The sequence below is a fragment of the Elephantulus edwardii genome, unplaced genomic scaffold, assembly GCF_000299155.1.
Source record: "Elephantulus edwardii isolate Elephantulus edwardi_28Jun2011 unplaced genomic scaffold, EleEdw1.0 scaffold00445, whole genome shotgun sequence".
Taxonomy (NCBI): Eukaryota; Metazoa; Chordata; class Mammalia; order Macroscelidea; family Macroscelididae; genus Elephantulus; species Elephantulus edwardii.
Genome location: NW_006400195.1, coordinates 476,489 through 489,172, shown reverse-complemented (window position 1 = coordinate 489,172; position 12,684 = coordinate 476,489). Strand labels below are relative to the sequence as shown.

The window sequence follows — 12,684 nt, the reverse complement described above, 5'->3', positions numbered from 1 at the left end:
ACCCTGATTCATAAGGAAAAGGGGATGGCGTATTCTCTTAGCTACTTCCTGCTGAAAAGGGACGCTGTGGGCTTCAGGGTGAAGATCTTCTCTGACTACTCTAAAGGGCCCCGTTGGCAGTAGGAAACACATAGACTATTATGGAGATTGATTTTGGAATTGGATTTCTGACTTTTTGACTAGTAGCTGCATGCTTAACCATTTAACAAGGATTCATTCTATAAAACCTCAGACTCATTACTGCCAAGTCAGAAATAACTCAGAGCTGATCCTCTAGTGGGTTTTAGGAGGCTCTAAAGCACATGGAAGGAGACTGGGCATCTTTCTCTCTTGGACCTGCTGGAAGATTTGAACCACCAGAGGAGCAAATTTTGGATTAGCAGTGCAAATCCCTACAGACTATGCCACTACAACTCTCTTCTTAGAGAAGAGCCCTCGTGAAATGATCTCTCTCTCTCAGCTGTAGATGATTTTGATTTTATAGTATCTCTCTCTCTCTCTCTCTCTCTCTCTCTCTCTCACACACACACACACACACACACACACACACACACACACCCCCTGTGTTCCTCCCAGGAAAAGGAAACACACTACCATTGTTACCACAGTAACATCATCAAGGGTTTATTTTAGCTAGTGTTTAATAGCTTTGCAGGTGACTTTAGTCCTGTACTTCAGAATCATTAAGGCTCACACGAACTGCTTGTTTGCCTTTACTGAGAGAAGCTATATAGAGCACTGGATGTTTAGAAATGTATTTGCAAAGTTTTGAGATTTACTCCTCAGGAACGGCCAGGGTCAACAGAATTGAAAGCTCTGTAGTAATACAAATATTAAGTTTCACTACTCTAGCTCAGTGTGCTCATTTCACAGATGAAGAGATAAAGGTATAAAAGCAGCAAAATTATTTCCACAAGGTCATTTAGTTGGTTAGTGTTGAAGCAACATTTAGAATCTAGAGTTATTAATTTAGAATCAAGAACTACTCCTACCCGGCGTGCATGCTAACTAGGGCTGTCACCTGTAAAAATGGGTTGATGGAACATCAACAGGAAATAATTGTAGGGAGAGAGAAAATAATAGTTCATGAAATTCTACCTTGTGGATTACCTGTGGCAGGTATTTAATCACATAATTGGTCTGCTGTCCTAAACCACCTGTGCTACTCATAAATCTACTCACACACTCAAAAAATATTTTCCTATAACAAATGAAAATGATTTTTTTACTAGGCTAAATCTTGTTTTACTTTTCTGGGTTTTTTTTTCCAGAGGTTACTATTGCTCACTTCAGAGAGATCCTGAGGGTCTTTACCAGCACTTAGCAGATGTATTATAATCATTCTTGATGCGTATATTTTTAGCATGTAGAGGTTAGCAGATATGATGGCTCCCATTTCGCACATTATTCACTTGTTAATTGGCCTATTTTGGGTAGTCCCAGTGAATGTGTGGACTGAATAGTCTTGTTTTGGAACCCATTTTTAATTTTACCAAGACTCAGAACGTGAATGATAAAGAAGGATAAATCAAGTCCTCAAAGAGATGAATCCCATGTTGTACTGTGATGAGACATAATGTACAAGGACAGATGGTCTCTTGTGCATAAAAAGGGTGGAATAATTGCCCTTCAAGGCAGCCATATCAATTAGCTGACCCAGTCACTCATTTTAGCAGATTACCTTCCCACTCTTTCCGGGGCTTTTATTAGAACATTGAGTCCTTTTAAAATGTTCTGTATTTGGTTTGGGACACCTCCAAAATTCAAGGACCCTGAAGTGCTTGGAGGAGATCCAGAGACCATCAGTTACAATGATTAAAGGGCACGGGAAATGGGAATGTTGATCGTAACGTGAAGAGATATTATTTCCAAGATGGTAAATAACTGCCCAGGCTTTTTTAAATGTTGGATTTTTTTCCCCCATCAAGGTCAAAATAAGAAGCAATGGGCTCAAGTTATAGCCGGCACCATTTACTCTGGACACAATGCACAATGTCCTGGCACTGATACAAGTAGGTATAAGTGCCTTTGAACTCCCTTCCTCAGCTAAATGCAGTTTAGTAAGCAGAAGAAATACAGGCCAGGGATTAAGGTTTATCTTATCCAACAACTAAGAATGTATCAAGTAAAAATGATATTATAGTTGGAATCTCAATCAATTTCTCTCTCTCTCTCTCTCTCTCCCTCCCCCTTCTCTCTCCCTCCTTTGCTCCCTCCCTCCCTCTTTCTCTGTATCTCTTTGCCATTGAGTTGGAACAGAGTCAGCTGACCTTCCAGCAACTTTTCAGAGGCTAAAACTCTCTTGGTAAAGAGACAGCCAATCTTCCTCTCTCTGAAATGCTGGTGGATTTGAACTTCCTGCCTTTGGGTTGGCAGCACAACAATAATTAGGTAAGGGAGGAAAGGAAGCACCAGCATCCAGGCATCACATTTACGAGAAGACAAATATATTTTGAAGCTATGCCTGTGGCATTGAAGTATATAACCTTGAAAAATAAAGACATTCAGAATCCAGCAATCTTGTGTTAAGTGGTATTTTAAATCTCTCCCCTGGCCAACTCACCAAGATTAATTGATTTATTGGAGTTAAACTTCTTTCAAATTGTCCCTTCTCAGAAGGTCTAATTAATAATGTAATGGGATTGAAAAAAAATGGGGAGGGGGTGGAGGTAAGGTCTGATATCTTTTCTAGATCCAATTCCAGAGAATTCACTTGGGTTGGCTTCTTCTTCCTACAGACTTTCTATTAGGTCCTAGAAGAAAACTCCACTTGAGGAAGAACAATGCACCCCAGATCCCCAGATGTTAATATGCATACAAATAACCTGGAGTTCTTGTTAAAACGTACATTCTGGTTCAGGGGTCTGGGATAAGTCCTAGGATTATGCATTTCTAACAACATCCCAGTTTGCCCATACTACTAGTCCACATGTCGAGTTGTCAGTGTCCAATATGGACAAATTTGCAGTGTAGCTATTCTGAATTGAGAAGTGGTATAATAATATTTTAAAAAACCCCTTGATTTTTAAAGATCACACAAAGGCAGTGACATAAACTATTTCAGTAATGTTTAAATCAGTTGCAAGTAGAGATGGTATTTATTATTTGGGGTATTGGATTATGGAGTTTGGATTATTAAGATTTATTTCAATTGTTATTCTACTTTCCTTATAATAAATTGCTGTTTGTTGTCATTGTTAAGTGTCATAAAGGAGTTGAGTACAACTCTATGAATAACAGATGGGAGCCCTATCCTATCCTGTGACAACTTCACAATCTCTAACACACTCAAGCCCATTACTGCAGTCACTGTGTCAATTCACCTGGTTGAGGTTCTTCCACTCCTCTGCTGTCTCCCCACCTTTCCAAGCATAATGTCCTTATCCAAGAAAGAGCTTTCCCTACCAACATGCTCAAAGTATGTGAGACAAAGATTCACCGTCCTTGCCTCCAAGAAGCACTCTGGCTTCGCTTTTCTCCAAAACATATCTGTTTGTTCTTTTAGCAGCCCATAGGATATTCAGTACTCTTCTCTAAAACCACAGCTCAGGCATCACTTTTTCTTTCATCATCTTCATTCACTGTCTGGCTTTCAGAAGCATAGCAAATGATGAAGTGCACCTTAGTCTTCAAACTAACATTATTGCTCCTCAGTAATTTGGAGAGGTCCCTGACTGCAGACCTTCCCAGTGCAATACACCATCTCCTGATCTCCTTACTACTGATACCAAGTGTATTGACTGTGAATCTAAGTAAGATAATTTGTCATCTTGACATTGAGATGTAATCCATGTAGAAAGCTGCAGTGTCTGATCTTCTGCAGCAAGTGTTTCAAGTCCTCCTCACTTTCAGCAGGTAAGGTAGTATCTGCATTCAGAAGGTTATCGAGGAGTCTTTAATCTTGATACCACATTCTTCTTCAGAATGCAGTTTCTCAAATAATTTTCTCAGTATACAGATTGAATGGGTATGGTGAAAGGATTTGACCCTGTTGCACAGCTTTCTGAATTTTAAACTGTGTATTGTTCCCTTGCTCTGATCGGACAATAGCTTCTTGGTCTATGTTAGGTTTTGCATGAGCACAAGTAAGTGTTCTGGGATTCCCATTCTTCTCAATGTTAGCCATAACTTGTTATGATGCACACAGTCAAATAATTTTACATAGTTAATAAAGCACAAATAGACATTTCTCTGGTATTATAGACATTTTCCTGGTATTCTTTGCCTTAAGCCAGGACCCTTCTGACATCAGAAATTATATCCTTGAACTTCTACTAGGTGCCACCAAGTTGACTATGAATCACAGTGATGCTATCAGCAATGCATGTGAACCTTGTCCTATCCTGTGTTATGCTCATTTTATCTGATATACAGGAGCCCACCATCTCATTGAAGGTCTTCTCCTCTTTCACCGATTCTGTACTTTCTAAGCATGATGCCTTTTGCCAAGGAATAGCGCTTTCAAACAACATGCCCAAGGTATGTGAGGTGAAGTTTCACAATTCTTGATTCTAAGAAGGTTGTCCTGTCTCCAAGACATATTTGTTCTTTTGCACTTCATGGGGTACTCAGTAATCTTCTCCAATAGCACAGCTCAAAGGCATTGATTCTTCTTCTGTCATCCTTATTCATCATCCAACTCTCTGATGATTGAAAAGACCATGGTATAAATCAGGCACACTTTAGTCTTTAAACTGAAATCATTGTTCCTTACTACTTTGGAGAGATTGACAATAGACTTTCCCAATGCAGTATGTCTTCTGATTTCTTGACTGCTGGTACCAAGAGTGTTGGCTGTGCATCCAAGTAAGAAGAAATCTTTGAAAACTTCACTCTTTATCAATCTATTATGATGTTGTTTATTGGTTCAGTTGTGAGTATTTCTGTTTTCTTGATGTTGAGACATAATCCATTTTGAAGGCTGGAGTCTTTGATCATCTTCAGGAAGTCTTCCTCCTCGCTTTCAGCAAGCAATATTTTGTGCCATCTACATAATAATGCAGGTTGTTGATACAGTCCTGATGCACATCTTTCTTGATTTTAAGCCATGTAGTGTTCCCTTCTTATTTGAACAACAGCTTCTCGGTCTAGGTATAGATTATGTATGAGCACAATTAAGTGTTCTAAATTCCTTTTCTTTTCAATGTCAGCCATAATTTGTTATGATCCACATAGTCAAATGCCTTTGAATAGTCAATAAAACATAGATATACACTCTTCTCGTATTCTCTGCTTTCAACCAAGTCCTATCTGACATCAGCAATGATATACCTGGTGCCAGACCTTTTCTAAATCCAGCCAGAACTTTTGGCAGTTCTCTGTCAATGTAGTGTTCTACCCATTTGGGGGTAATCTTCAGCAATAGTTTGCTTGCATGTGATACCAATGGCATTGTTTGATAATTTTCACAATGTGCTGGTTTACTTTTATGGGGAACAAGCTGGCCTCATCTAAAGGATCAGGAGCTACCCAGGGCCCCATCCTACCTCACCAACTGCCAGAATCTCAGAAGTCACCCAGCACTGTTTTCCACCGTACCAGCTGCTGGCCTCTGCAGGAGTCAGAGAGGGTTGTCCTGCACCATGACACTCTTATGCCTGATTGTGTCTATGATTTGCTGTTAGGGGTACATCTTTCTGTCTGTTTGTTATATCAAGAGTTTAATTTCCATGTTGCTGCTTATTTTATAGCTTATGTGTATATATGCCTGTTCTTATTAGTCTAATTCTATGACAGTTTTCTGTACTGGGGTATGTTGTGAATTGCTGTTGATCCTGCAATCTATACCACTAGTGTTTCAAATGCCAACAAGGTAACCCGTTGCATGACATATAAGTTTCTTAAAATGAGGCTACAAGACAATTTTAAATTGCATATGTGAGTCATATGGTATTTCTCTTAGACAGTGCTACTTTAACTACAAATGCAAATAGATACAGATGATATATTTAAAGCTGTACAAGATCATTTCTGGAGGTTCTTTAAATATCAAGTGTGTTGGCCTTTGAAAAATCCAACGTTTAAAAAATTTCACATTGTAATGACATACAAATACCCTCAGTTCCCAGAAAAGAAGTCCCGCCTCACTCCTGACTAAACTAGATAGAAGGCAGTGTTCATAGGTAATAGAATGTGTGAGACCTGGGGCGCCGTGGCACCAGTGGACCAACTCGTTCTCTCTCTCAATGGTCTCGCCAAGTTCAGGTGGCCAGTTGCAGTTCTGTTCTTGCTCCATGAGGAAGTCCACACTCTGCCACACCAGCTCCTGGTCAGAGGGCTTGAGGTGCTCATGGTAAGAAAGAAGCATTTGGAGAATGGATGACAGCCCATGAGCTGCCCCTATATTAACAGAAAGCAGAATTAGTTCATGCAACTGGGAGGACAGCCAGTTTGATATTATGAAAAGACAATCACAGGATTACAAAATAATAATGAAAATACTACTTTAAAGCACACATATATTGTTAAACTAAATCAAAGCTTACTGCTGTCAATTGGCATCTGACCATCAGGTTTCTGAGGCTGCAAATCTTTATCAGAGGAAGCTTCTCAGCTTTCTCCTGAGGGATGGCTGGTAGATTTGTACCATCATCCTTTTGGTTAGTAGCCCAACATTTATACAATAAACCACTGTTGTTGTTGTCATTGCATACCATGGAGTCAGAATCAACTCATAGCTGTCCCTCCAGCAGGGTTTCAGAGGATAAAGTTCGCACAGGAGAAGACTGCTCATCTTTCTCTCAAAGAACAATTTGTATATTTAAATTGTATGCCTTGAATTGGCAGCACAAGTTCCCTGCCATTAAGCCACAAGGACTCTTTATATTGTAGTGAGGTGCAATTGAGTTCATTTTTGACTCAGAGTAGCCCCAGATGACAGAAGAGAACCACCTAACAAGGTTTTTTAGGCTGTAATCTATAGGAAAGAAGATTGCTTGTTCTTTCTCCTGCGAAGCTGAAAATCATTTGCTCTTCTGGTACCATCAGGGTTCTTTGAAAGTACATCCAGTAATATAATGATTATGTTGCCCTCAAACGACTTCTTTAGAATCCAGGTTGACAAACTGCAACCTGAGAGTCAAATCAGGCCCACCACCTGTTTGGTTGGGGTTTTTTTAAAAATTAATTTTAATGAACATGTACCTCTGTACATGTACATTTTGGATTTCCATTCATTCCTTGTTGCACTTTTCTTACCCCCGTCCCCCACAGTTCACTCTTCTCTTTGAAAAGTAAAATTCCTTCATTGGTATACAATCCCCCCGAACCCCCACCCCCACCCCCACCCAGAGTGTAATCCACCACCTGTTTTTATAAATAAAGTTGTGTATGAACACAGCTATATGCAGTCGGAGTGCTCTTTGGAGGCAAGAATGATGAGTTTCTGCCTCACATACTTTGGATATGTTGCTAGGAGGAGCTATTCCTCGGAGAGTGACATAATGCTAGGAAGGGTAGAGGGTCAGTAAAGGAGAGGAAGACCCTTAACAAGGTAGACTGACACAGTGAGTGCCACAATGGACTCTTGTGTGTTAGGAAGTGTGAGGATGGCACAGGACAAAACAGGATTCAGATCTTTTGTTCCTAGGGTCGCTATGAGTTGTACTTGACTCGATGACACTGAATAACAACATAATCTATGGCCAAAAGTTCCAACAGGTTGTACCATTTTAGCAAAGTCTTCAAGAATCCCACAGGCTATCATTAGAAAGTCTCTTTGAGTCAATTCAAACTTATAGTTACCCTATAGGAGAAAGTGGAACTGTCTTCTAGGGTTCCCAAGGCTGTAAATCTTTACAGAAGAGAGCAGATCTTTCTCCTATGGAGGCTGATGGGTTTAAGCATCCAACATTTCCATTAGCAAGATGATAAGGTTGGATCAGGATAGAGCAGGGTGCAGAGCTATTGAACATAGGGTCGCTATGAGTCGTAAGCAACTTGACAGCCTATAACAACAACTAAACACTTAACCCCTGTGCCATTCCAGCAAACTCTGGGCTCATTCTAGCAAAGGTTCTGACCTTATAAAAGCCAGAGCCTGCTTTAGGAAAAAAGAGTTAGATTAACAAGGGGAAAAGTTGCTCTCACACCTATAGGAGTTTTAGCTCATTCCCAATTAATTGAATCCCAACTAGTGAGTGCTGCTAATGTCAGTATAATCTGAGGGTTTGCTTTTAAATTCAACTCCATGTGTAAAGTTTTCTCTTTACACTTGGACACCTTTCACTTGGCCAGACTCAGAGCTCCTGATTCTTCAAAAACTGCTTGAAAGTTTTATCCTGTCAAAAATTACGCTCTTACAATTTTAAATATTCTTTCACTGTGATTTGAAATCATCAGAAAAAGTTTGCTTTCCAGGAAAATATTTATGCATTAGAACTTACCTGCTTTCTGTATGTAAATTACTAGAATGTAAATTTCACTAAAGAACCTGAAAAAATTCTAGGACTTATCAGGCTGGTAGCAGACTATCACCTCATTTACAGTCATCATTTTTGTCCATCATCTACCCCAAGCACCTAAGACTACCTGAGGCATCTCTGGTCACAAGCTTTTACCTACTTCATGGAGGCAGGGCCCAAGTGCTAGGGGATTAAGTGCTTGCTTGTAGCCCTCCAAAAATCCATCAGGGAGTTGATGGATGAATACCCCAGCTTTCTTACTCTTGGGATGCAGGTGATTCTGAAGCAACTTCTATACAATCTCTCAGCATCTCCAGTAAGACTGAGTCCCAGTTGCCCACACTGGCCCATTGTGTTCCTCTCCCTTACTCCTCTATCAACATTCTTGGTCCATCTCTCAGTTAAACTATGTACACTCAAATGCTGGACTCTGGGCTTGCTTCTAGGGAAATGTAGACAAGAATTTAATGGTTAAATGGGAGGGATCCAGCAGGAACCTGAAAATATTGGGTAATGATTACATACTGCATGGAATTTATGAAACAATATAAATGAAGAATAGTGTGAAACACAATGTATATGAACTTTGTGAGCAAAATAATGTTAAAAAAAGCAAACTGGGGAGATAGGGAGGAAAATGTGCAACCATGAATGAATGAAAAATCCAACTTTTTGGTAAACTCTCGTTAAATTAATTTTTTTTAAAAAAAAGAAAACACTTAGGAAATTGCTAGTCTATAAGTTCATTGCTAAGGAGCTCTGGTGGTGTAGTCTATAGCATGTTGTATGCCCAACCAAAAGACTTCATGTCTTAGGTGGTTAGAACCCACCAACCACTCTACAGATGGGCAGTCTTCTCCTATTAACAGTTATAGCTTTAGAAATCCCATGGATGACCCCTAGGAGATAGAAATGACTCAACAGCAGTAAGCTCACTGTGAAGTTGTTCATTTGTCATTCATTTGGGCACTACCATATGTACAGCCTCTCTGGTAAAGGTCCAAGGATTGTCAAGATAAATGAGTCTTTAATCTAAAAGTGCATACGTAAAGATCACTAAGGCAGTTGGACAGATAATTCAATAATTACAGGTGTTGTGATAAGGACTTCAATACAAGTGTGGACAGAGTGGCACATTGCCCAATTTTGCTTCAGGGGAAATCTTGAAACTTAGAAATAGTGAGTGTTTTTACAGAGAGGTTGACAAATTCTTTTTTACAAAGGCAGAAAAAGTTTCTCAGCAGGTCTCATATTTGAGGAGAGTCTCAAAGATAGCTGAAGGAAGGGTCAGGGTGCAGGGCATTTTTGACTGAAGGGATATATACAAAGAGACAAAGGTAGGGAAACACTTCACTGTTCAGACACTGGACTGGATGCTTCAGTACAGAGAGGGATGAAGCCTGAGTCTGGAGGAGGCAGGTGTCTGATCCCTTTAGTAAGCCTTGCTCAGGAGTGATGGGGACCCAATGAAGGATTCCAAAAAGGAGTCACATATTTACCTTATGTAGCTCACAGCTTAAAATGAGTCATTGTGATTTAGTGTTGTTTTCTTACCCCGTGCTGTCCTCATCATCTCTGACACACTTGAGCCTATTGCTGCTGTCACTGTGTCAATCCATTTCATTGGGAGTCTTCCTTTCTTTTATTGACCTCCAACTTTCCCCAGTATAATGTCTTCTTCAAAGAAATGACCCCTCTTGATGACATGAAGATTTGCCATCCTTGTCTCTAAGGAGGACTCTTTTTAAAATATTTTTGTTTAATTACTACAGGGAAAAGTGTGAACACAGTTCCCCCACTACCACAAATTATTCAGTTAAGGTTCCCCGCATTTGGGAAATCATAGAGGTCAGTACATCCGGAGTGCAATGGATGAGCTTCGCCCTGGGAAAACAACCTTCAGGATCTGGTATTTATCTGGTATTTCCTCTGCCAGGTAAGTATGGAAGCACTCTCAGTTGAATTTTCTCCAAGACATATTTGTTCTTCTAGCAGTCCATGAGATATTCAGTACTCTTCTCAAACACCACACCTCAAAGACATCAATTCTTATGTCATCCTTATTCACTGTCCAACTTTCAGATGCATAGGAAGTAATGGAAAACATCATGGTTTGAATCAGGTGCACCTTAGTCTTTACACTGACACCACTGCTTCTTAGCACTTTGTAAAGGTCCCTGTCAGCAGATTTTCCCATTGTGATACATCTTTTGATTTCTTGTTTGCTCCTACTAAGGATGTTGATTTTGGATCCAAGTGAGATGAAATCATTGACAATTTCAATCTTTTGTCCATCTTCATGATTTTGCTTATTGGCCTGTTGTGAGGATGTTTTCTTGATTTTAAGATGTAATCCAGATTGAAGTCTTTGATCTTCTGCAGCAAGCTCTTCAAGTCCTTCTCTCTTTTGACAAGCAACATCTGCATACAATTCAGGTTGTGCAGGAGTTTTACTCCAATCCTAATGCCTCACTCTTCATAAAACCACCTTCTCCACTGATTTAATCTGCATACAGATTGAGTGGATATCGAGAAAGAATATAGCCTTGATGCACATCTTTCCTGATTTTAAACCATGTTGTATTCCCTTGCTCTGGTTGCACAACAGCTTTTGGTATCTGTATAAGTAGGGGTGAAGCTGACCAAGGAAGAAAATGCCTGGGCTAAAAGAACATAATCTAAAGAATGAAATCAGGGCAGAAAATACTTTCTTCCCTAGGACATTGAACATCTTTATTCTCCCACTGAAGCTGCCTTCTGATATGGATGTGTTTATGGAAACAGGAAAGGTCAGAAAATAAGAAAACAAACAGTAAAAAAAAAATCTTGAAGCCCTTCTAATTTATTTTACAGCGTATGTAATGAAAATTTGTCAATGAAAGCTATGAGAATGTCCAGGTCAGGAGGACACTTAACCATGAGTTTCTCTCCCATTACCTCTTGACTAATGAAAGCCTTGAGTAGTTCATTCCATCACTCAGCACTTTTCTTCTGGTCAGAGAAGTGCAACAGGTATAGGTTTTTCATGAGCACAATTAAGTGTTCTGGGATTCCCGTTCTTCTCAATGTTAGCCATAATTTGCTATGATCCACACAGTTAAATGCCTTTTGCATCATCAATTAGACACAGACTGACATCCTTTTAGCATTCTCTGCTCTCCACGAACATCCATCTGACATCAGCAATGATATCCCTGTTGCCACAGCCTCTTCTAAATGCAGCTTGAGCTTCTGGCAGTTCTCTGTGATTCAGTGGTCCATTTTTAATCCATTGCTATTAAGGAGTTTAAACATGTTTGTGGCTGGATCCTATTTTCCTGTGCCCATTATTTGCAAGGAACATGAAAACTGTTCTCAATCTTTTGGCAAATGTGGGTGAATGGATTCACATTCTAGTAAATGGACTTTATTTACCCTTTAGTAAACATTAATATAAATTAAACACAGATTTTTTTCAACTTTGTGGGAAGAGTTCTCTGTTGTTCAAGGGTCAATTTTAATTGTTGAAATAGCTACCTTTACTTCAAACAGACAAAGAAAACGGACTTCAGATTGTGATTTGTATTAGCCACCTACAAGGCTAGTGGTTTTACCCTACCCTGTGCTCTACAGGGCAAAATTCCAGCAATCTGAATCTGTAACGAAGTAGCCTAGGAAACCCTATGGAGCAGTTGTCTTCTGCTACATGGGGTTGTTATGAGTCAAAACTGACTTGACAGCACGGAGCAACAACATCTATCACTATATCTATCGATAGTTGATTTTACTTAAGGTATTTCTATTTAAATAACTAGTGATGACCTATGTCAAAACTCGGCATTAATATGAGATACTCACATCACCCTATAGGTTTCTGTCAATACTTTCACTCACCCAAGTATTCGGTTCCATAATAAGAATACATCAGAGGGAACGGCTTCCTTTTTTTAATGGCATACTGCTTCCCAGAGTCCAGAATTGCCTGACATATTGATTTGATCTGCGCCGGGGTCAGCACCTGAGTAAGGAAATCAAGAAGATGAAGTCAAACAGCATATTTTCCCCCACGCCCCTGCCTCAACAAGAATTCTGGATTTTCTTGCTTAAAAAGCCAGCATATCCCCAGAATCCTTTTCCTATGTAATAATACATTCCATAGAATAGAAGAACGGTAGGAGGTATCTCACTCCCTGATTTCAAATCCTACCTCACTGCCGTAGTGGTAAAGACAGCATGGTACTGGTACAATGACAGACACATAGATCAATGGAATCGAATTGAGAATCCAGAGATCAACCCATCT

The 12,684-nt window shown here is 39.7% G+C and overlaps 1 protein-coding gene across 1 annotated transcript in view; it reads right to left on the bottom strand.

The window, feature by feature from the left end:
• The window catches only part of LANCL3 (LanC lantibiotic synthetase component C-like 3 (bacterial)), a 247,589-nt gene that overhangs the window by 51,266 nt on the left and 183,639 nt on the right, over positions 1–12,684 (bottom strand). Inside the window, exons 2-3 of the mRNA XM_006902742.1 lie at positions 12,276–12,399; positions 6,142–6,339 (exon numbers count right to left, since the gene is read on the bottom strand). Of these exons, the coding sequence (XP_006902804.1) occupies positions 6,142–6,339; positions 12,276–12,399 (322 nt within the window). The remainder of the gene's footprint in view (positions 1–6,141; positions 6,340–12,275; positions 12,400–12,684) is intronic.